Source organism: Hydra viridissima, unplaced genomic scaffold, assembly GCF_058129835.1.
Source record: "Hydra viridissima isolate aposymbiotic clone 2 unplaced genomic scaffold, HvirCarnegie_v1 scaffold_3, whole genome shotgun sequence".
NCBI classification, from domain to species: domain Eukaryota; kingdom Metazoa; phylum Cnidaria; class Hydrozoa; order Anthoathecata; family Hydridae; genus Hydra; species Hydra viridissima.
Window position 1 is genome coordinate 7,232,170 of NW_028324302.1, and position 22,595 is coordinate 7,254,764.

General features: G+C 27.2%; 1 protein-coding gene across 4 annotated transcripts; it reads left to right on the forward strand.

The window, feature by feature from the left end:
* Positions 1 to 826: 826 nt before the first annotated feature.
* On the forward strand, positions 827 to 21,447 carry LOC145202312 (uncharacterized). Of its 4 annotated transcripts, XM_090081205.1 has the most exons (12): positions 827 to 937; positions 1,122 to 1,657; positions 8,654 to 8,922; positions 10,347 to 10,508; positions 10,929 to 11,161; positions 13,153 to 13,416; positions 13,565 to 13,940; positions 14,043 to 14,197; positions 15,135 to 15,428; positions 17,123 to 17,234; positions 17,681 to 17,857; positions 21,339 to 21,447. In XM_090081205.1, the coding sequence occupies exons 2-12, from the start codon at positions 1,251 to 1,253 to the stop codon at positions 21,407 to 21,409; spliced, it is 2,520 nt and encodes an 839-aa protein (XP_089937331.1). In that variant the 5' UTR covers positions 827 to 937; positions 1,122 to 1,250; the 3' UTR covers positions 21,410 to 21,447. The 4 variants fall into 4 exon arrangements, with proteins under 4 accessions (XP_089937331.1, XP_089937330.1, XP_089937334.1 ...); XM_090081204.1 differs by lacking the exon at positions 827 to 937 and having other exon boundaries at positions 957 to 1,657; XM_090081208.1 differs by lacking the exons at positions 827 to 937; positions 1,122 to 1,657 and adding an exon at positions 3,218 to 3,323.
* The last annotated feature ends 1,148 nt before the right edge of the window (positions 21,448 to 22,595 follow it).

Here is a 22,595-nt window from a genome sequence, read left to right on the forward strand (position 1 = left end):
TTTTACTTTCATCATCTATCTCCTCCTCTGAATCCGAGACCCCAGTGTTTCCTTTCGCTTACGAGTCATCAATTGGAGCATGACTAACCTCGCTAACCTTACCAAACCATCGCCATTTGGAGGATTTTGATATGTTAATGACGCTAGGACTGTAGAAATTTATTTTTTTACATATAATTAACAACAAGGTTTTCCCTGGGATTTTTGCTACCTCAAGGTTTGCTAGGTATTCCATGTTGAGTGAAAACCCTGTATATAGCACCACCTTTAAGCTCCATTCGTAACAATCTATTAATAACAAGCATATTTAACAATCATAAGATTATAGCTGATCTTTTTTGCATTGACTAATAATTCTTACCAATTACTGCTTGAGAACTCCCAGTTGATAAAAGCCTTAGCACTATTAGTACTTTTGCTTCTGAAGAAATTGAGTTGCTTCTCAATGTAATTGGTGAGAAATGATTGTGTAAAATGTTGAACTTACGCCAAACTTACGCCAAACTTACGCAAAAAAAAAGTTTAGTGAATAAGCTCCCTGAAGACCAAAATTTTCTTGAAATTTGGTTTTCCAATTACTGACATTTAAACGCCAGAAAGCTGACAAGGCTTAAATTTGATTTGCTTACAACATTTGTTTTAAATTTAAAACAATTGAAGGCAGCTTTAGTTTTTTTGTTCCACCCCATTTTCTATAAAAAAAAAAACTTTCAAATAAAATAAAATATTATTTTATCTTAACGCATACCAAGAATTCTCTTTCCAACTATGACGTTAAAGTATTACTTTTTTTATCAGCTTAAGTTAAAGTATGACGTCGTGTATATTATTTTTACTTTTCAACGGTTTCATGGTTGAATCAGTCACGCATCACTGTCTCCTTCAGACAATTGATAACATTATCTTTGTCTTTGTCAAATTACAAGTATCTACATAAGTACGACTTTGATAAAATTGATTAAGATATTTCTTATCCAAACGTTTCTAACACTTTCGTCGTTATTGCAACCAAACCTCATAAATATCGATTAATTTAACAAATGTCAGAACTTTTTTATGTAAAATATTTTTTTAATCTTATCTAGATTCGTTATATTAAACGTTGGATTTACTTATTTTAGTGCTACGTTATTGTACGAAGAACATATATTATTAATCCATATGACAATCGTTCCATCGTTAGATACTTTGTTTTATGAGATCGTAGCTGCTAGCGAACATATAAACAACAAGGTTTTTTAATAAGGGAGATGAGCACTTCACGTAAGTCGTTTGAAGACTTTTTTAAGTCCGCTCAAAATTTTGCAGTGGAAGTAAAAAAATTTTTTTTTGGAAGCTTAAATGTGGATGATTATGACACTTTGTCGTTGAAAAGTTTTTCAAAGAAAATAAGTCCTAAAGACAGTTTTAAACCCAGTACTCCAAATGTTGTCTTCAACCAAACAGAAGCCATCGACTGTTCAAGGAACTTAATAGTTGATGCAGATAATTTGTTTCGAAAGGGACCTATACCAATAGAAAAGCTTGAGTATAAAGATCAGAGCCATCTTTCTTTAAAAGCATGCTTAAAGGAAATGGATGACACTGAAAAAAAGAGTACTGGTGTAAAAGAAGCATCGGATCCGGCAAGTGAAATGCTACTTTCGTATTTTGCAAGGTAAAAATTTTTTTCCAAAATTATTAAATTACGTTAAAAGTCTCATATAATTAATAAACATTAAATTATTATTTCTAAAACCAAATTTATATTTCTGTACGCAGTGCTGCGTAAAACACTGACATTTTTATGTATAACTTATATACGCATACGCAATTTTAAAAGGTGATATCTTACAGAAATCTCAAAGGATTTTGGTATTTGGAAAGATTTGTTGGTGTCTTAAAAAAGGATCTTATAATTTCTTTGAAATGATAGAAATTAATGAAAATGTATTTCCGCCTCTTTTTCTAAATAAAAATTTTAAGCACTAGTCAAATGCACTATGTCTATGTACTATGAAGTGTTAAATATACTATAACTTGGTTAAATAAATAGTTGATTACTTCAAAAATTTCAATTGCATGTTATTAAGGATTAATAAACAGACTCGACTACGAAGAGAACGAATCATTTGATGTATATCCTGATGAAAAAACTAACTATTTAGGGATTGGGGAAAATTTTTCCTCATTTTCTGTAAAAATGTCATATGTAATAATAATAATAATAATAATAATAATAATAATAATAATAATAATAATAATAATAATAATAATAATAATAATAATAATAATAATAATAATAATAATAATAATAATAATAATAATAATAATAATAATAATAATAATAATAATAATAATAATAATAATAATAATAATAATAATAATAATAATAATAATAATAATAATAATAATAATAATAATAATAATAATAATAATAATAATAATAATAATAATAATAATAATAATAATAATAATAATAATAAAAATATTAATAATAATAAAAATATTAATAATAATGATGATGATGATGATGATGATGATGATGATGATGATGATGATGATGATGATGATGATGATGATGATGATGATGATGATGATGATGATGATGATGATGATGATGATGATGATGATGATGATGATGATGATAATAAATCATTATTATTATTATAAAAACTAAAAAATTAGCTGGATTATATAACATTATTTAAAGTTTCATGCAATAGCGATCATCAGATGTTATAAACCGTAAAAAAAAATATAATGTACATATACGTGTGTGTATATATATATGTATGTATATATACACACACTTACATGCATATATATATATATATATATATATATATATATATATATATATATATATATATATATATATATATATATATATATATATATATATATATATATATATATATATATATATATGTATACACACACACACACACACACACACACACACACATATATATAGTTTTTTGTATATATAGTTCAGTTGAGACATTGAAAACATTTTTTATTCAAGATATCAATTTGTAATTTTATTAATTAAAACTTGATTAATTGACATTTTTTTATAAATTATACCAAATAAATTTATTAAAAAACACATGTATTAAGACGTTTTCAATGTGCACTAAAATGAAACTAAAGTAGCAAGCACAATTTAAATTTTAAAATATTGCTTAATTTGTTATCAAACAATTGGAATTCGACATTCCTATATTAAGAAAGATGGTGTGGAGAACCTAAGAAAGATAATGTGAGGAACCTAAGAAAGATACTGTAGAGAACCTAAGAAAGATATTGTGGAGAACCGAACGATACTGTTAATCTCAAAGGTAAAACAAAATAAATTGACCTAAATGTGCTTGACTAGTGTAGGCTTTTCTAGCGTAGATATCTTTCAGCTTTACGGAAAATGTGTTCAAATGAAATGAGTTTGTATTATCGTAATATAATATTTTTGTTTTTTGTATGTAGGGCCCCCGAGAGAATTTTTGAGGCCCTTAATAGAATAAAAACTGTTCAGTACCTCAATGGCCTAGAGTGGGTTTTCCAAACGTTCTCAATTACTATAAACAAGATATTTTGTTCAGAACATTCATAGATGTTAAATGCCTTCAACTTTTCGTTACAAGTTCTGTTTGCATTGCTTTAAAGCCAGAGTTTTGGAATATTGATGTGTCCAGTGAAAACTCAACAAAAAAGTTTGAACATTACATTGAAAAAATGATAAAATTTGAATGGACCGATTTTAATTCTTGTTCAATTTAAAAGATGAGACCTTTAGAAGAGTCTTTTAGAGAAGATTAGGTAGAGATTTTTAGGGATGGGAGTTAAGGTTAGTGCTAGCCTAACTAAAATTAGCCGACTAACTTTTAAGTCTTACTAGATTTAGCCGACTAACTTTTTATTCTAACTAAATTTAGTCGACTAACTTTTTAGCGTAACTAAAATTAGTCGACTAAAATTTTAGTCTAAAATTAGTTGACTAACTTTTAAGTCTTACTTGATTTAGTCGACTAACTTTTTAGTCAAACTAAATTTAGTCGACTAACATTTTAGTCTAACTAAAATTAATCGACTAAGAATTTAGTCTAGCTAAAATTAGCCAACTAACTCTTTAATCTAACTATACCCAGCAAGCACACAACGTTGAAACAATGTTGAAATAACGTTGATCGACGTTGATCGACGTTGATCAACGTTATTTCAACGTTGTTTCAACGTTGTGTGATGCTGGGTAATTAGTCGACTAAACTTTTAGTGCAACTAAGTTTAGTCGACTAACATTTTAACGTAACTAAAATTAGTCGGCTAACTTTTCAGTCTAACTAAAACTAGTTGGCTTATACAAGATTTAGTGCTAAAAATAACTGAATAACCTATACCATGAAATTATATGAACATAATATGAATTATAACAAATAAATTAATTTGTTTTTAAGAAATTTAAAATACGTAAAAAAAATGTTTTTAAGAAATTTAAAATACGTGATATAATTTGTGACAATTAGGTAATAAAAATGTTTTGTTTGTACTTTGTATTGCCCTAAATTTTTTTTATTGAATTAAATAAAAATTGGTTTGTTAGCAGAACAACTCCGTCAAAAACAGCTGATATTTTATACCGAAAACATTAATAGTTATTAGCATTTTAATAATAATTTTTAAAAGAAAAACAAAATTGAAAGTTGAACGAGGTATATACTCAATTACACAACATAGAAATAATAAAAAACATTAATTGCCTAACTGTTTATTGCCCTATTGTTGTCACTGTAAATATCTGCGTTTTTATTAGTGTAGAACGAAATAAATTACACATTATTAACTCAAAAAATTATTGCAGGTATTTTATAAAGGAAATCCGAAAATGCTTCTGCACATAACGCACCTTTCAAAAAAATGGCCCCATTTTTTTTTATATAAATTGATTTGACGTGTGTTTTATAATTTGTAATTCACTTAAATTAGAAATTGAAAAAATCCAGATCTGAACCGCTTTTCATTGAAAGTTAAAACAAATACTTAATAATAACGGGGGACTAATTAGATAAGTTTTATTACAAAATTCCAAGTGTCTATGTCGCAAACCTTTCTCCAAAAACCTGAAAAACTCTGAAAATCGAACCTTGAAATAGATGCCCTGCAGATAAAAATTGTAACTTACAGCAAATTATAATTAAAAAGTTACGGTTAGTTACGGTTTTTTTAGTTAAGTTAGTTACAATTTTTAGCTTGGTCACAACACTAGAGATTTTTGTTGAATAAATTCATATTTTTTAGCTTTATTTTTAAGAACTTGTAGCTTGATAACAACAAAAAGTTTAAGATTAATGAAATTCCAAGATAATTGTAAACTTTTTCAAATAAATATTGAATAAATATTGAATATTCTAGGATGAATGAGAACATTGCCAAACCATGCTTTTCTGAATTCGTTGTTTGTTCTCAAGTTTTTTTTCCATGAGCCAATTTCGACCTCTGTAATCAATGTTATCAACAATAATGAGTAACTAGTATGAGCGATTATTATTTGATCATAGATAGGAAAGATCAGCAATTGATCTTATATGCGACCGTATTAGATCGCTGGTAAAAATGACTAATTAACAAGAATAGCGAATTACGAGATGGTTGATTAAAATCAGATCCTAAGCGGGTAAGAACGACATGCAATTAATCCGTTTATACTCACTCTCAGTCATTTAACCAGATATGAAAACATCTGGAACTAAACTAATTTTATTTAGTTTTATTATCACACTGCTACTTGAGGAAGAATGGGTCAAAATTGTCCATAAAAATCTTTGGTTGTTTTATTAAATATAAACCCTTCTGAACATAAAAATGTAACTATCAAAATCTTTCATTATTGTTTTAGAAAGAAGTTGATTTTGAAAGTTCTTTATAAAAATATAATATCTGTTCTTATACTTATGAGTTTTAATGTCCATTGAGGATACTGCTACTTCCATTTCTACCTGCTGGGGTCGTAACCAGGGTTTGCCATGGTTACCAGTTTTTTTTTTTTTTTTAGTTTTTATTTTTCAGGGGTAAATTTTTAGTATTTTTTAACTTTACAACAGAATTTAGTTACCTTGTACCATAATGTCCATTGTTCAGTGGCACTGCATAATGGGTCCATACTTGGCTAAACTCATAGGGGACTGACTCTCTAACTTGTTCTGAAAAGTATCCGAGTCCTTTTCACTTCAAATTGTATAAGTGAGAGACATGCTGAAAAACTGTATGTACTTTTGGAATAGCAGAAGTATTAAGTGTCCTGTATGCCATTTTAAAGGCACTAATATCTGACTGAGAAAATGGAAATAAATCTTGTCCAAAACATGAAATACAAATATTGTTAAACAGCTTAATAATATTGGCTAGTTTTTTAAGGGGAACTGGGGGAAGAGATTCTAACTCTGAAACTTTCATCTGTAGTTGCTTGCACTCTGGTGAAGCAATCAAATAAATTATTTCAGTTTAATCCTTAACATCTAAAATTAGCTTATTAATGTCGTTATAATAATCAGATGCCTTGCTTAAAAGAAGACCAGACTTTTGGAAACTTCGTCATAAAGGTTTTATTCTTCCTGAGGTTTTTAATCTTGAAGGAGTTTTTCATGGGGTAGACCCTTCACACCACGTAAAATAATATTTTGAAACATGGCTCTGAAGTCCAATTAAAATATTTGCTAATTTGAAATCAGTTCAAACACAAAATTTCTAAACTAGAAAGTTGTGGTGCATTAAACGAAGGTTTCAAGATATTCATAAAGTTCTTGAGCATCATGTGCAATAGCCAAAATGAAAAATGAAAATTTTATTTACACCTGCAATAGAGTAGTAGATCCACCAATATTTGGTTGCTTTTTTACAGGTGATTGACTAGGACTTATTTGATGAGTTATATTAAGACAAATTTTAAAGGATCCTCCACCACCATCTATTTTTATTTTCACAAGGTAGAAACCATCTTGTGGTTTCTGACATACAATCAATAAGTGCAGGCTCATCTTTTCAAACAATAGCAATTTTTTCTTTCAAGATTGTCTTTCCTAGATCAGGAAAAAAATTTAGATTGATAATTATTGTGAAAGCTTTTAGAAAGAAAAGCTTTGAACTTATTTTCAACAATCTACCATTGTTTTCTTAAGATGAGGCTCAACTGTTGCTCTACTTTCTACATCTTCTCTGATAGTAGATTTTGCTTGTAAGATTTTTCTGTCATCTAAGTTTAGGGGTGTTTTTTATTTTATAATTGTGTCATGAGATAGAAAGAAAGCAAGCTTCCTCTTTGCTGAATGTAGATCAAGATTTATTGACGTTGGTTTACAAAAAGTTGAAAGCTGGATAGAGTTTGCAGGTGATGAGTTATTTTCTCTTTGATATGCTGACTAAAAGTTAAATCCTTTGTCTTAGGTGAAGAAATGTTAACATGAAAAAGTAACTTTTGAGCAGTTATGAGGTTTACTGTAAGCAATTTTTGAGTAATAATATCTGCAAATTTGGATAAAAGCTACAATATCTTTATGTGATAATGGGTTAACTCTTGTCCTACCAATTGGGTTTTTTAATTCCTATGCACTAGTAATGCAGCCAAACTTTTGTCTACCAGCCTGACAAATGATAAAAGAACAAAGTGGAATTTGTCTTATTAGAAGAGGAAGATTTTTTAAGTCAGCTACAATTTGTTCATAGTTTAGCATTTATAATAGACATGGATAAGAAGTATTTTTTAGACTGAGTAACAAGACAACAATTGCTACAAATACCAACAGGAAGAATGTGGTCATTCTCAAGAAATCCATAGAAAACTTTAATAATGATCATGTTTTAGATTTTCAGAAAGTAGTCATTCTGCATTCCCCACAATTATACTAACTAGCTTTCTATTATCATTATGTGATTTAGGCATCTTGTTACATCTATCTGAATTTGTCTCATAAGCATCCTATTTATTTAAAAAAATATTGCATTTTTCTCACAGCAAATTTTAATTTTTCTGGCAAAAACTCCCCCTCTGCACTTATTGAGTGTCATTGAAGACTCTAATTTTAAGACACTGATTAAACTGATAGAGATAACATTTGTTTCACAGTTGCAAAATCTCAGTAGATGTATCAAATATAGTTTCAACATAAAATTACTGAAAAACAGTTACTTGTTTTTGAAAAAATCTGCTGAAGAGTTTTATATAAATTTCAAAAATTTCAAAATCACTTTTCTTTCTTAAACAATAGAAGAATTTAATGATATATTTTTATGTTCAAGAGAGTTCATACCACCTCTAGCAGAAGTGTGTTATATTTTTGTTCCAAGCCTTGTAATACCAAAAATCCTGCACTTTTTAATATATACATTTTTCAATATGAATAAAAGATTGTAAAAGTCAAAACTTTTGAGGCAAATTTTTAAAACATGCCTTTCAGAGAAAATACTTTTTTCAGCCTATCAATGAGTTATGTAAGTAAGATCGTTATCTTAAATATTCATATACTAAAAAAAGAAAAAACAACTTACAAAACAAACTTACTAAACTTTTTAGAAATAATGAAATTAATTTGAAAATATATAAAGAAAACTAAATTTAAATGCATTTTTTCAAAAGTTTAAGAAAATGAGTGTGTATAAATTGTTATTTGTTGCTGATGGTTAGATTGGGCACTGGAGAAGATGACGAGGACACTGTCAACTTACAATTTGTTCAAGCTTTGTTAGATGGAGGGGCGAACCTTAATTTTACAGATGAGTATGGCCAAAGTATTTTTTTTGCAATAGTTAGAGACTGGCATGTTAATGTTGGAAGTTTTGCAATCCAAAGGGGAGCTAATGTTAATCATAAAGACAAGTATGGCCGAACTCCATTGCATCTTGCAGCTGCTATAGGATATTCCGAAATGATAGAACTACTTATTCAAAATGGAGGTAAATTTAAACTAACTAAATTATCTAACTATAAAATGCCGTAAAATTTATTGCATTAGTCTGGCATGAGTCTCCAATCTGTGAAACTGAAACTAAAAAAGTTAAATATATTTACTGTTTTTTTTTTCTCCCTTATTTCATCCCATCTATTAAAATTTTTTGTACTTTTAAAGATTATCTTTCCAATCAAATGCTGTAACAATACACATGGAAAGTTATATTTTAGGAGTTTCCTTTTTTAAAAACCTTTTTTAAATCATAAGGCAGAGTGCTAAAAGTGAAAATTTAAGTTTGACATGATTTTCTGTTAGTAGATACATTTTAAACACAATATAATTATGCAGATGTTACTCACAAGAAGCAAAAGAAAAATCATATCATGAATATTTCAAACTTAAAATGTTGTCTGCAAGAATTGCTTGATTTAAATAATATAATCTAAATTAATTTAAATCACAATCTTTTAACTAGAAAAAAGCTCATGATTTCAACAAAGAAAGAAAAACAAGTAAATAATGCATTAATTTATAAACCTCAGTACTTTTTCTTGTTGCTTATTTAATAGGTGGCAGATATGCAGCTAAAAAGTTTTATTTAGATAGCTTTTAGTTAACTTCTACTATCTGGAAAATCACTTTTTTTTATTTTTCTAAAGTTTTTTTAAACCTGAGATCCTATTTCAAGAGCCTTATCATATATGTTTTTTATAGACCATATGTTTGTATATTTTGATATGAAAGAAAAGATACAATGATAAAGTTTGTATGGTCTATTTAGTCAACATTTTAATCTAATATCTTAGATGACTATTTGATCTCAATCAACATATTATGTTTTATTGTCATAAAACCACTGAAAAATTTTATATCTTCTATATGACCAGCAAATTCAGATATATATGGTGATTACATTGACATTGAATTTTCACTAAATAGTTTTTTTTGGTAAGTAAATTTTGTAAAGCCTCTTTAGCATTCATACATATTTTTTGGGTTTAAAATTAGAATTGTTCTAAAACATCTCATAAATTTATGAAATTGCATCAGATTACTTCGTTGGAGTTTTATTTCTTTAAATACATAATTCATTTGTGAGCCGCTATGGCTGTGAGTGCATATGATATATATGGACTTGGAGTTCTACTTTTCTTGTTCACATATTTTCTAATATGACTTACATAAATAGGTAAATTTATAAATTAAACCATGTTGCACAATATAACAGAATATTATAAAATATTGATGTGTTCTAATTTTTCCTTGTCTCAATTTGTTTGACTAACTCATACATTTTGTATGATGAATTTTAATGTGTTAAATTGTTAGTCTTATTACTAAAATGCCTTTAACTTTATGCATAAGTAAAAGAAAAACAAAAATATGAAACGCTGTCTTATTTTTATATAATTTTTTATTTCTTCAAAGCAATAATTGATGCAGTGACTAATGGTGAAATGCAATCAGTTTTACATTATGCTGCTCGTTATGATGCTGTTGAGGCAATAAAAGTTCTTATTACTCATGGTGCTAAACTTGATTGTGTGGATTTTTTACAAAGGACCCCTCTTCATGTAGCTGTTGAGTTTGGTAAGTTTTTTTTTTCTGAAATACATTCATGAAAAATATTTAAATTATCTGAGATTGTTATTTCCTAATAAATATTTATTTTAAACTTATATACTAAAAATATTTAAACTATATAAAAATATAAATGAGTTGTATATATTAAAGTTAAAAATATGAACTTAACATATTAATTTAGTAAAAGAACTCATTACCATGTCTATACAACTTTAAAACGCCATTTGTATATAGCTTTAAAATAATAATTAATGAACCAGAGTAAGGTTCATTAGAGAAAAAAGGCTTCAAAAGCAGCTGATCATTTTTGTGCATACTAAAGAATCATAGAAAAAATAGTTGAGTATAAATTTTTGATATTTATAGCATGATGAAAAGTTATTATTTTTTAAACTTGATATATAGATTTTTATTGCATTTGTTTAGGTAGTCATAGAGTCATAAGATATTTTTTAAAGCTGGGAGTACCTGTTGGTACATATGATAGCTATGGTAATTCAGCAGTTGGGTTAATGGTAGAAAAACTACCAACCTATACTTATGAAGCTTTGAATCAGTTTATCGTAAATAACAATTCAATGCGAAAAAGATATTATTACTTGGATCGTCTACAATTTGATGTAAAATATTCTTCAAAAGATTCTAAATCTGTTCTTCAGGTAAAAGCAAAAATATTTTGCAAATACTTGTTGCTTATATACAGTGGTTTTAAAAAAAATTAAACAACAATATCAATAAACATGAAAATTAGTATTTAAAGTTTACCCTGGCCAGTTTGATTACCAGATTTGAATCCAATCAATTCTGTATGGACTTGGGAGGACAAAGATTTAGTAAATGTCTAAATAAGTTCCATATGTAGTTGAAAAGAAGAACTAGATAATATTTGGAAAAGAGTTCCGACTGAAACTTGCAACATTCTTGTTAATCTATGCAAAGAGATGTATGGATCCCTCGTATACTTTTTGTGACCCAATTCTTTGTCCACCCAAATTCAAATAGAATTGCAGTGAATCAAGAAATCTACTTGAATGAGTGCACCAAGAAAATTATTTGTTTGATCAAAAAACATTATTCTGATGATGTTTATGTATATTTTGGCCTGATCTCACAACATCATGTTATGCCAAAATATTTATTGACTATATGGATGACAAGATGTCAATTTGTAAAGAAAGAGGAAAACCCTACAAACTAGCCAGAAATATGATCACTTGAAATTTTTTGGGGTGTGTTAAAAAGAGAAGTATATGTGCATAATTGACATGTTAAAAATCTCAATCATTTATGTAACAGAATAAAGTATTGCTTTAAAAAAATTGACTATAATATTGTATATGGCCTTTCTCAGTTAACACAGGGCTAACTCAATAATAGTTGCATGAATGATGTTATTGAAAAACATTAATTAAGTAAATAAAAAATGCATTTAAAATAATTTTATCTTCTATTATTTATATCTTTACCAATTGAATTAAAGGAATGTTCTTTCAAAGTTTTTAGTTATCACCTGTTAAATTAAATCAGCCCTAAATGCTAAAACTCCCACCACTACCTTCAACCTTAGTAAAACAAAGTGATTGCTATGCTTTTCAAATTTCAATCTTTTAACAAGTACCTTTACTGTTTATTACTTCAAAGTTACTTTCATCAGTGAAAATGATTTGCTTCCGCTTTTCCAAAGACCAATCAGTTCTCTACTTACAACAATTTAATCTTGTGAATCTCTTTCTTTCATCATGGGTTTTCTAATGTTTGTATAAACACCAAATATTTTCTGAAGTACTGTGTTTTAACTGTATTTAAAAAGATAAATTTGTCACAGTTTTTTCTAAGGTTTTAGTAAATTTATGATAAATTAATCTTGGATTGACACTTACTGGACTAAATATAAGACTTTTTGCTCTCCTTTGTTTTGTTTTTTTCATTCTGGATTCTGAATAGCATTAGATCCAACTTGCTATTTGTTATTTCTCTGTTGCTGATCCTTTAGACCTCCTTCACACCTCTTTTGGTCAGATTGTTGTTTTGCTTACTACTCTTTGACCCATTTCTATGTATTTTAACTTAAATCTTCTCAAAATCTCCAAAAATAAGTCTTAAACTTGGCTTAGCTGTTCATTATTAGTACTTTTGTACAAACATACAAAATGAAACTAACATTAACTAATTAAGTAGTTATTAATAATAGTTTGTTTATGAAGAAAACAGAATGAAAAAAAATTTTAAACTTTGTTTTCCTTTTTTAAAAAAAAAAATTTCTGGTATGTTTTATTATATGCCCTTTATAAAACTGAATTAATAAAAAAGTAATAAACTGGTAATCTTGTTTGTGATGTCAGTTTTAGAGAAATCTTTTTAGGAGATATTTTTTAATGATGTTTTCAAAAAAGAACTATCAAATAATCTTAATGAAACAATCCTTTTTTTAAACCACTGTATATGTAATTGCATACATACATACATACATACATACATACATACATACATACATACATACATACATACATACATACATACATACATACATACATACATACATACATACATACATACATACATACATACATACATACATACATACATACATACATTCATGCCTATATTAACTTCTATTTAGTATTGCAATGACCTTACTTTTAATGAATAGATGGTTGTTATGTACAATAGACTTGATCTGATAATGCATCCTGTTTTACAAAAGCTTTTAAATGTGAATTGGCTTTTATTTGGTAAACGTCATGCAATGATTAGTAATTTTTGGAATATTCTATACACAATGCTGGCGACAATTTTAGTTTATTCAATTCCATATGACACCTATGACCAGCAGTATTCTCCAGCCAAGAAAAAAGCGTGGAAGATTGTTATAGCTTGTGTATTCTTTACTTTGACCTTTTACTTTTTTATCAAAGTAAGATTTTTTATTTTCTCTTTTTTTTTTTTTTTAACTTTTATTTTATTTTAAGTAGACAAAAGGAAATATGATGTCCATATTGAATAAGGTAATTTTCTATAGCTTAAATTTAAAACAGTAACAAAAAAACTGTTGTTTCTTCCAGCAAATGCTGTTAGTTAATCAAAACATAAAGAGCATCAATGCCTACAAAGATTACGAAATTGCAAGACTTAAGAAGCAGCAAAAGTATTTCCATCCAGCATGGCATGAAGAACAACAGTACTATGAAGAAGAATACAAACGCATTAACACTCTTTCAGCTAAAACATGGAAAGATCGCTGGAACATCTATGAGTTCATCCTGGTTATTGTTGTACTTATCACATTCACTTTACACATTATAAACATAATACAACCACAGAAAAAACTTTTTAAAGCTGCAAACTTCATATCATGTATAATGCTTTTGCTCGTCTATTTTCATCTATACAAAACTTTAAGAATTTTTACAATATTTTCCAACTTTGCTGTGCTCTTAGGTATGTAAATTTAGATTTCATTATAATGCTTTGTTTTGCATTTATAAGTTGTTGGTTAATCTTTTGGGTTTTTACAATTTTACATTTTTTTTTTAAATACAGAACATGTTCTAGAAGAAACCATTCGCATCCTATTACTCTTCTTAGACATCTATATTCCTTATTTGTTCATCATATTTATGCTTTTTGGAGGGAGTGATGCTTACAAACAAAATGGAATACTTGAAAGTAGTGGGTTAAAAAACTTTGATGATGTTGTAAGTTAGACCATTGCAAAAAGAAATCTTTTTTTTTTAAATTCATGAAGCACCCTTCCTATCTTGTTTCTTTTGGCAAAATATGAATGTGTACAAAACTTTAGATCATTCGATGATGTCATTACCCTCACCCAACCCAAATAGCTGAGTGGTTATTCTGTTCACCTCCACTGAGCAGGATTTTCACTGTCTGGTTTATATTTAATTTTAATTAAATTGACTTGTAATTTACAATGTAATTTTACAGTCGTACAAACTATATTACCTTTCAGTTACCATGTAATTAATCTTTATTTTTTATTAAACCACACTGCATTAAAAATGTTTTGTTCATGATTTTAGTGTGTATTTTTCTTTTCAAAATATGAATGTGTACATTTGGTACACAATCATATTTTGCCAAAAGAAACAAGATAGGAGGGGCGGACTATATAATTTTAAAAAAAGATTTTTTTTTGCAACTGTTTATTGAAAGTTTAATTTTTGTTTTAGGTTTATGATTTTTTTTTCCTGTGTAAATAAATACTATGGATAAAAGTAAACTTATAAAATAAAAATAAACTTATGCTGAATTTTTTTAAAATTTATCCAATATATTAAATAATATCATGGATTAAAAAAAAAAAAATTCAGTATAAGTTTATTTTCATAAAAAGACAAAGGAGATTGAAAATTAAGATTAATCTGAGATTTAGAACATCTAATCATATAAATCAACAAGGTTCTAAAAAGTGAATAGAGCTTTACATATGTTTTATTCAAGGATTATTAAGTAGCTACAATCATTATATTTAGTTATTATATGTTAACATAATGATTTAGTTAATTGAAAAATTGGTCATTTTTCCTGATATTTTTTACCTTAAACGTTTTTATCAAGAATTTGTTTGGTTTGTATTTTTTTAAAATTCTTTTATCTGTTTGGCTTTGTTTTTAGGCTTACAATATGTGGATGATAATATTTGGTAAATCTTATCCCCATAAACCTTTAGAAGAAATCAACATATATGTTTCCCAGGTTGCATTTGGTGTATACTTAATTCTAATGACTGTATTTTTTATATACATTTATATTGGGAGAATGAATCTGGTATTCTGTAAAATTCATCAACGAACACTTGCTACATCCACCATGTTGCTTGCTTCTATTATTGTTAATGAAGAGAACAATTTGACGTTAAAGAACAAGCTGCAACAAAAAAAATACTTGCGGCATTTTTGTGGTCCTATGGTATGTTGTTTTGAAAAAATCAAAATTTGCTTCTCTACTTGATTTTTTTTTAACACTGGTTTCAGTTATTTATGATTGCAGGAATAAAAATAATAACAAAAATAGGTTTAATAGCTTAAATAGATTATGAATATACTGTATGTTAATCTTATCAAAAGCTACTTAAAAATGTTTATAATTATTGTATCACTATTGGAGATATTTTTATTTAAGTAAAGCTCATTTTAGTATCTCTTAAATTGTGCAATCTTTATCCGATAAATCTATAGCGTTGATTCTTTAGAAAACTCCTCTTTAAAAAAAATTAAAAAGTTGAACACTTTGAAAAAAATCTGTAGAATTGCTTATTTTAAATATGGTTAAACTTTCACAAACATTGGTAATATATTTTAAATTTTTAGTAAAGCCCAGAAAATCTTGATGAATTTTCCAAAATAGTAACATCCCTTGTGTTCAAGAAAATGGTCGTTCTTCTTAATAGCCTACAACTTGGCAACAATATTTATTAAGAGTCCGTTTTCAACGTTTTTCTCTTTGGTTTTTGGTTCTTACTTTAGCCTTTTTCAAGTCAAGTTCTTCCCAAAATGTTAATAATTTATTATTAATTACATAATTGAATCAAGTTAGATTTGATTTTAGTAATAGCTATAATTTTTAGTATATTTTATAGGTTTTTTTAATTCTGTTCCTTGTGATTGTAAATACATCATGCAGGCATTTTATTTTGCTGCACTTTTTTGGGTGATTTTACTTGAAGAACTGCTTATTCCGCTTTAGTTAAGCATTTGATTTGTGTTTTGAGTTGCCAAAGTTTAATTTAAGCCCATTTCTTGTAAGGATAGCACAGCCCAACATTTCTGCTTGTAATAATAACAAAGCCTAACATTTCTGTCACTTAATCAGCAAGATTGCTGGGAATCTTTTTTTTACCATTCAATCGAAAAAAAGCTGAACTAAAAACTGAATAGGAAGAAAGTTCAAGTACAAACATTAACTTTCTCCAAAATAGTGATATCTTATAACACAAAAACTAGACATGTAATGATATCTTATAGCACAAAAACTAGACATGTAGTGATATCTTATAGCACAAAAACTAGACATGTAGTGATATCTTATAACACAAAAACTAGACATGTAATGATATCCTATAGCACAAAAACTAGACATGTATTGATATCTTATAGCACAAAAACTAGACATGTAGTGATATCTTATAACACAAAAACTAGACATGTAGTGATATCTTATAGCACAAAAACTAGACATGTAGTGATATCTTATAGCACAAAAACTAGACATGTAGTGATATCTTATAGCACAAAAACTAGACATGTAGTGATATCTTATAGCACAAAAACTAGACATGTAGTGATATCTTATAGCACAAAAACTAGACATGTAGTGATATCTTATAGCACAAAAACTAGACATGTAGTGATATCTTATAACACAAAAACTAGACATGTAATGGTATCTTATAGCACAAAAACTAGACATGTAGTGATATCTTATAGCACAAAAACTAGACATGTAGGAAAAAAACTGATGTCATTTTTGAAATATGCACTCTAAAATTAATTTACAGTAGACAAAATCAACTCAATATTGGTGTTGGGCTTTACTATAATCATTAATTTTTAAATTATCTTCTTTTTAAAAAGACTTGCTCAAATTTTAATATTGGTTTTCAGGAAGTAAAGTACGAGAGTGCTACTACTGCTGACGTAAATGAAGAACGTGAAAGCTCTAAGATTCTAACGGATCACATTGCCGTAAAAGTGAGCGACATTTCAGCATTTCTCTGTAAGTTTATTTTTTAGTTTCACTCTTACGAGAAACTTAAAATTTAAAAAAAACACGCATGCACAAAAATGTCTATGGCATTATGTACAAAAATATTTAAACTTTTAAACTGACATTTTATATGATATTTTTATGTTTTTAACACGAGAAAATGTAATTTTAATGTACAAAACTTCAAATTTTCTTTTCTAAATACTATAGTTATGTTGTTATATTACTACAGTTTATGTGGTTACATTACTATAATTTATGTGGTTACATTACTATAGTTTATGTGGTTACAACTTCTGTGCTTTTATTTATCAATATGGTTTAAATTTTCTTCACTATTATTAAAATTATTATGATGGAGGTCGCTTTAATCTTTTAAGTGGAAATATTTCTTAAAATTCCGATATAATTTTTGTTTTTATTTTATTATTCCATTATTCTTTGTTATTTTGCAGCGAAGAACAAATTGAAGAAGAAAAAGAAAACCAACATTAACTTAAACAACCTTTCAGTTTTCAACACGGAAGTAGAAAAGTTGACCCAGCGGCAGAACGAAATTGAACACGAGTTAAACAAATTAAGGAAGCGTTTGGCTGCGGAGCAGCAAAAAAGTTTAGATTCTATTAAAGAAGGTTGGTATATCAGCTTGCATATAAAGATAGCCGGTAATTTGAAGCAAATATACTTGAGACGATATATTGTCTCAAGTATATTTGTTGCGAAATACCGGTTTTTTAGTTCAGTACACGGTGTTTTTGTTCCGAAATGTTGTTTCACTCTGCATATAACGAGCACTTTAACTATGTAAATTTACGACCAAAAAAATTTTTTTACTTTTGTCACAGATATTTTTGTCACAAACTTTTAGTGGATTAAGCCATTTGATATAATAAATCTAGTATTTTTTGTCACAAACTTAGTGGATTAAGCCATTTGATATAATAAATCTAGTATTTTTTGTCACAAACTTTTAGTGGATTAAGCCATTTGATATAATAAATCTAGTATTTTTTGTCACAAACTTAGTGGATTAAGCCATTTGGTATAAAAAATCTAGTATTTTTTGTCACAAACTTAGTGGATTAAGCCATTTGATATAATAAATCTAGTATTTTTTGTCACAAACTTAGTGGATTAAGCCATTTGATATAATAAATCTAGTATTTTTTGTCACAAACTTTTAGTGGATTAAGCCATTTGATATAATAAATCTAGTATTTTTTGTCACAAACTTAGTGGATTAAGCCATTTGGTATAAAAAATCTAGTATTTTTTGTCAAACTTAGTGGATTAAGCCATTTGATATAATAAATCTAGTATTTTTTGTCACAAACTTAGTGGATTAAGCCATTTGATATAATAAATCTAGTATTTTTTGTCACAAACTTTTAGTGGATTAAGCCATTTGATATAATAAATCTAGTATTTTTTGTCACAAACTTAGTGGATTAAGCCATTTGGTATAAAAAATCTAGTATTTTTTGTCAAACTTAGTGGATTAAGCCATTTGATATAATAAATCTAGTATTTTTTGTCACAAACTTAGTAGATTAAGCCATTTGATATAATAAATCTAGTATTTTTTGTCACAAACTTTTAGTGGATTAAGCCATTTGATATAATAAATCTAGTATTTTTTGTCACAAACTTAGTGGATTAAGCCATTTGATATAATAAATCTAGTATTTTTTGTCACAAACTTTTAGTGGATTAAGCCATTTGGTATAAAAAATCTAGTATTTTTTGTCACAAACTTAGTGGATTAAGCCATTTGGTATAAAAAATCTAGTATTTTTTGTCACAAACTTTTAGTGGATTAAGCCATTTGATATAATAAATCTAGTATTTTTTGTCACAAACTTAGTAGATTAAGCCATTTGATATAATAAATCTAGTATTTTTTGTCACAAACTTTTAGTGGATTAAGCCATTTGATATAATAAATCTAGTATTTTTTGTCACAAACTTTTAGTGGATTAAACCATTTGATATAATAAATCTAGTATTTTTTGTCACAAACTTAGTGGATTAAGCCATTTGGTATAAAAAATCTAGTATTTTTTGTCAAACTTAGTGGATTAAGCCATTTGATATAATAAATCTAGTATTTTTTGTCACAAACTTAGTAGATTAAGCCATTTGATATAATAAATCTAGTATTTTTTGTCACAAACTTAGTGGATTAAGCCATTTGATATAAAAAATCTAGTATTTTTTGTCACAAACTTTTAGTGGATTAAGCCATTTGATATAATAAATCTAGTATTTTTTGTCACAAACTTAGTAGATTAAGCCATTTGATATAATAAATCTAGTATTTTTTGTCACAAACTTAGTAGATTAAGCCATTTGATATAATAAATCTAGTATTTTTTGTCACAAACTTAGTAGATTAAGCCATTTGATATAATAAATCTAGTATTTTTTGTCAAACTTAGTGGATTAAGCCATTTGATATAATAAATCTAGTATTTTTTGTCACAAACTTAGTAGATTAAGCCATTTGATATAATAAATCTAGTATTTTTTGTCACAAACTTTTAGTGGATTAAGCCATTTGATATAATAAATCTAGTATTTTTTGTCACAAACTTTTAGTGGATTAAGCCATTTGATATAATAAATCTAGTATTTTTTGTCACAAACTTAGTGGATTAAGCCATTTGGTATAAAAAATCTAGTATTTTTTGTCAAACTTAGTGGATTAAGCCATTTGATATAATAAATCTAGTATTTTTTGTCACAAACTTAGTAGATTAAGCCATTTGATATAATAAATCTAGTATTTTTTGTCACAAACTTAGTGGATTAAGCCATTTGATATAAAAAATCTAGTATTTTTTGTCACAAACTTTTAGTGGATTAAGCCATTTGATATAATAAATCTAGTATTTTTTGTCACAAACTTAGTAGATTAAGCCATTTGATATAATAAATCTAGTATTTTTTGTCACAAACTTAGTAGATTAAGCCATTTGATATAATAAATCTAGTATTTTTTGTCACAAACTTTTAGTGGATTAAGCCATTTGATATAATAAATCTAGTATTTTTTGTCACAAACTTAGTGGATTAAGCCATTTGGTATAAAAAATCTAGTATTTTTTGTCAAACTTAGTGGATTAAGCCATTTGATATAATAAATCTAGTATTTTTTGTCACAAACTTAGTGGATTAAGCCATTTGGTATAAAAAATCTAGTATTTTTTGTCACAAACTTTTAGTGGATTAAGCCATTTGATATAATAAATCTAGTATTTTTTGTCACAAACTTAGTAGATTAAGCCATTTGATATAATAAATCTAGTATTTTTTGTCACAAACTTTTAGTGGATTAAGCCATTTGATATAATAAATCTAGTATTTTTTGTCACAAACTTTTAGTGGATTAAGCCATTTGATATAATAAATCTAGTATTTTTTGTCACAAACTTAGTGGATTAAGCCATTTGATATAATAAATCTAGTATTTTTTGTCACAAACTTTTAGTGGATTAAGCCATTTGATATAATAAATCTAGTATTTTTTGTCACAAGCTTAGTGGATTAAGCCATTTGGTATAAAAAATCTAGTATTTTTTGTCACAAACTTAGTGGATTAAGCCATTTGATATAATAAATCTAGTATTTTTTGTCACAAACTTTTAGTGGATTAAGCCATTTGATATAATAAATCTAGTATTTTTTGTCACAAACTTAGTGGATTAAGCCATTTGATATAATAAATCTAGTATTTTTTGTCACAAACTTAGTGGATTAAGCCATTTGATATAATAAATCTAGTATTTTTTGTCACAAACTTAGTGGATTAAGCCATTTGATATAATAAATCTAGTATTTTTTGTCACAAACTTAGTGGATTAAGCCATTTGATATAATAAATCTAGTATTTTTATTTATTTATATTAAACTTTGTTATTAAAGCAAAAAATAAAAGCTAACATTTGTCAAAAAAACTACACATGTTATAAATAATTATAAGTAAAAAAATGTTATAAATAGTAATTATAAGTAAAAAAATGTTATAAATAGTAATTATAAGTTAGAACGTAGGCTTTAAAAACTTTTTGAAAGTCAAAAAAGTAAATACATTTTGTAACTCTCTTTTTGTAGCAGTAGAAACGCGTATGAATGAAGCTGCAGCAACGAAAAGAAGGACTGAAAGTTCATCTGAAAACCATTAAATGTAATCAAAATTTTAATAAGGCAATTTTTAAAAAGATACTGTTGTAAGAGTTCGTTCTATAACTCCCCGCCCCACTTCCATCGAAAAAAAAATTACAGCTGAGGAGTTTGTACCTGAACGATATCTGTTTACATTAATTTATTGGAGTAAGGTTTTGCGCATGTGTAACAGTTTAGTGGAAGTTGTTTTTAAGACACCTACATGAAAATGTAAAATGGTAAGAGTTATGAAAAAAGTCTTTTAATGATATTTTGAAAATTTTGTGTTCTTTTAGTGTACAATTTCACTTAAGACTTATGCAGAACATACAATTATATTAGTTAAATCAAATTTGATTTTGTGTATTCAATACTACGTAATTATGGCGAGGCTCTATAATTAATGAAAAACCGGAACGCGGCTCTTATTGACCTTATACATATCCACACCTGGCATAAAATGTTATTCTAATGTTATTTTTCACGATGAATGATTTATGTAGTCAGACTTTTTCCATCGATTACCGTTTTTAAACATTACTTAATTGGACTTTTATAGAAATGCCAGAAATGAAATAAAGAGGTTTATGTGCTGCCTTGGTATTCTTTTGCTCATTAGAATTTTTAAATGTCTCCCTCCACAAGAGCCAAAATTTTTGTCTGATCTTATTAAAATAGTATTATTAAAACTTGGATTTAAAAAATGGCGAAACATCTAATAATCATCTAACAGACTTGATTTTTTACTCTTAACTTGTCGATAGTTGCGAAAGTCTCGTTTTGTAAAAGGTATTTAAACAAGAAAATCTCGAACGAGAACTTTTTTTTCGTGTGTAACTGAGGTAAATCGGGACGGAGCTTGAAATCTTTAGCCACGGTATATATGTTTTGTATCACTGGAATTAAGTAAATTAATAAACTTGATTAGTTGCATTTTCTAAAATTTATAACAATGATGCTTAAGAACTGTTGAATTTAAAGAGCTAATTAACTAATAAGTTGTTTTTAAAATGGTACGTGATAAAATTCAAGAGACTGTACATTATGATATATCGAATGTCTTGATGTAATACGATGTAAGAAAGTTTATGAATAACTGTTTTAGAAAACCCTATTTTCATCTGTTCTGTGGTGGAAATTTCCGTATACAGAAAGTTTACATAAATTTTATGTGTTCAGCAAGATGTCTCTAGATTCTAGATAATT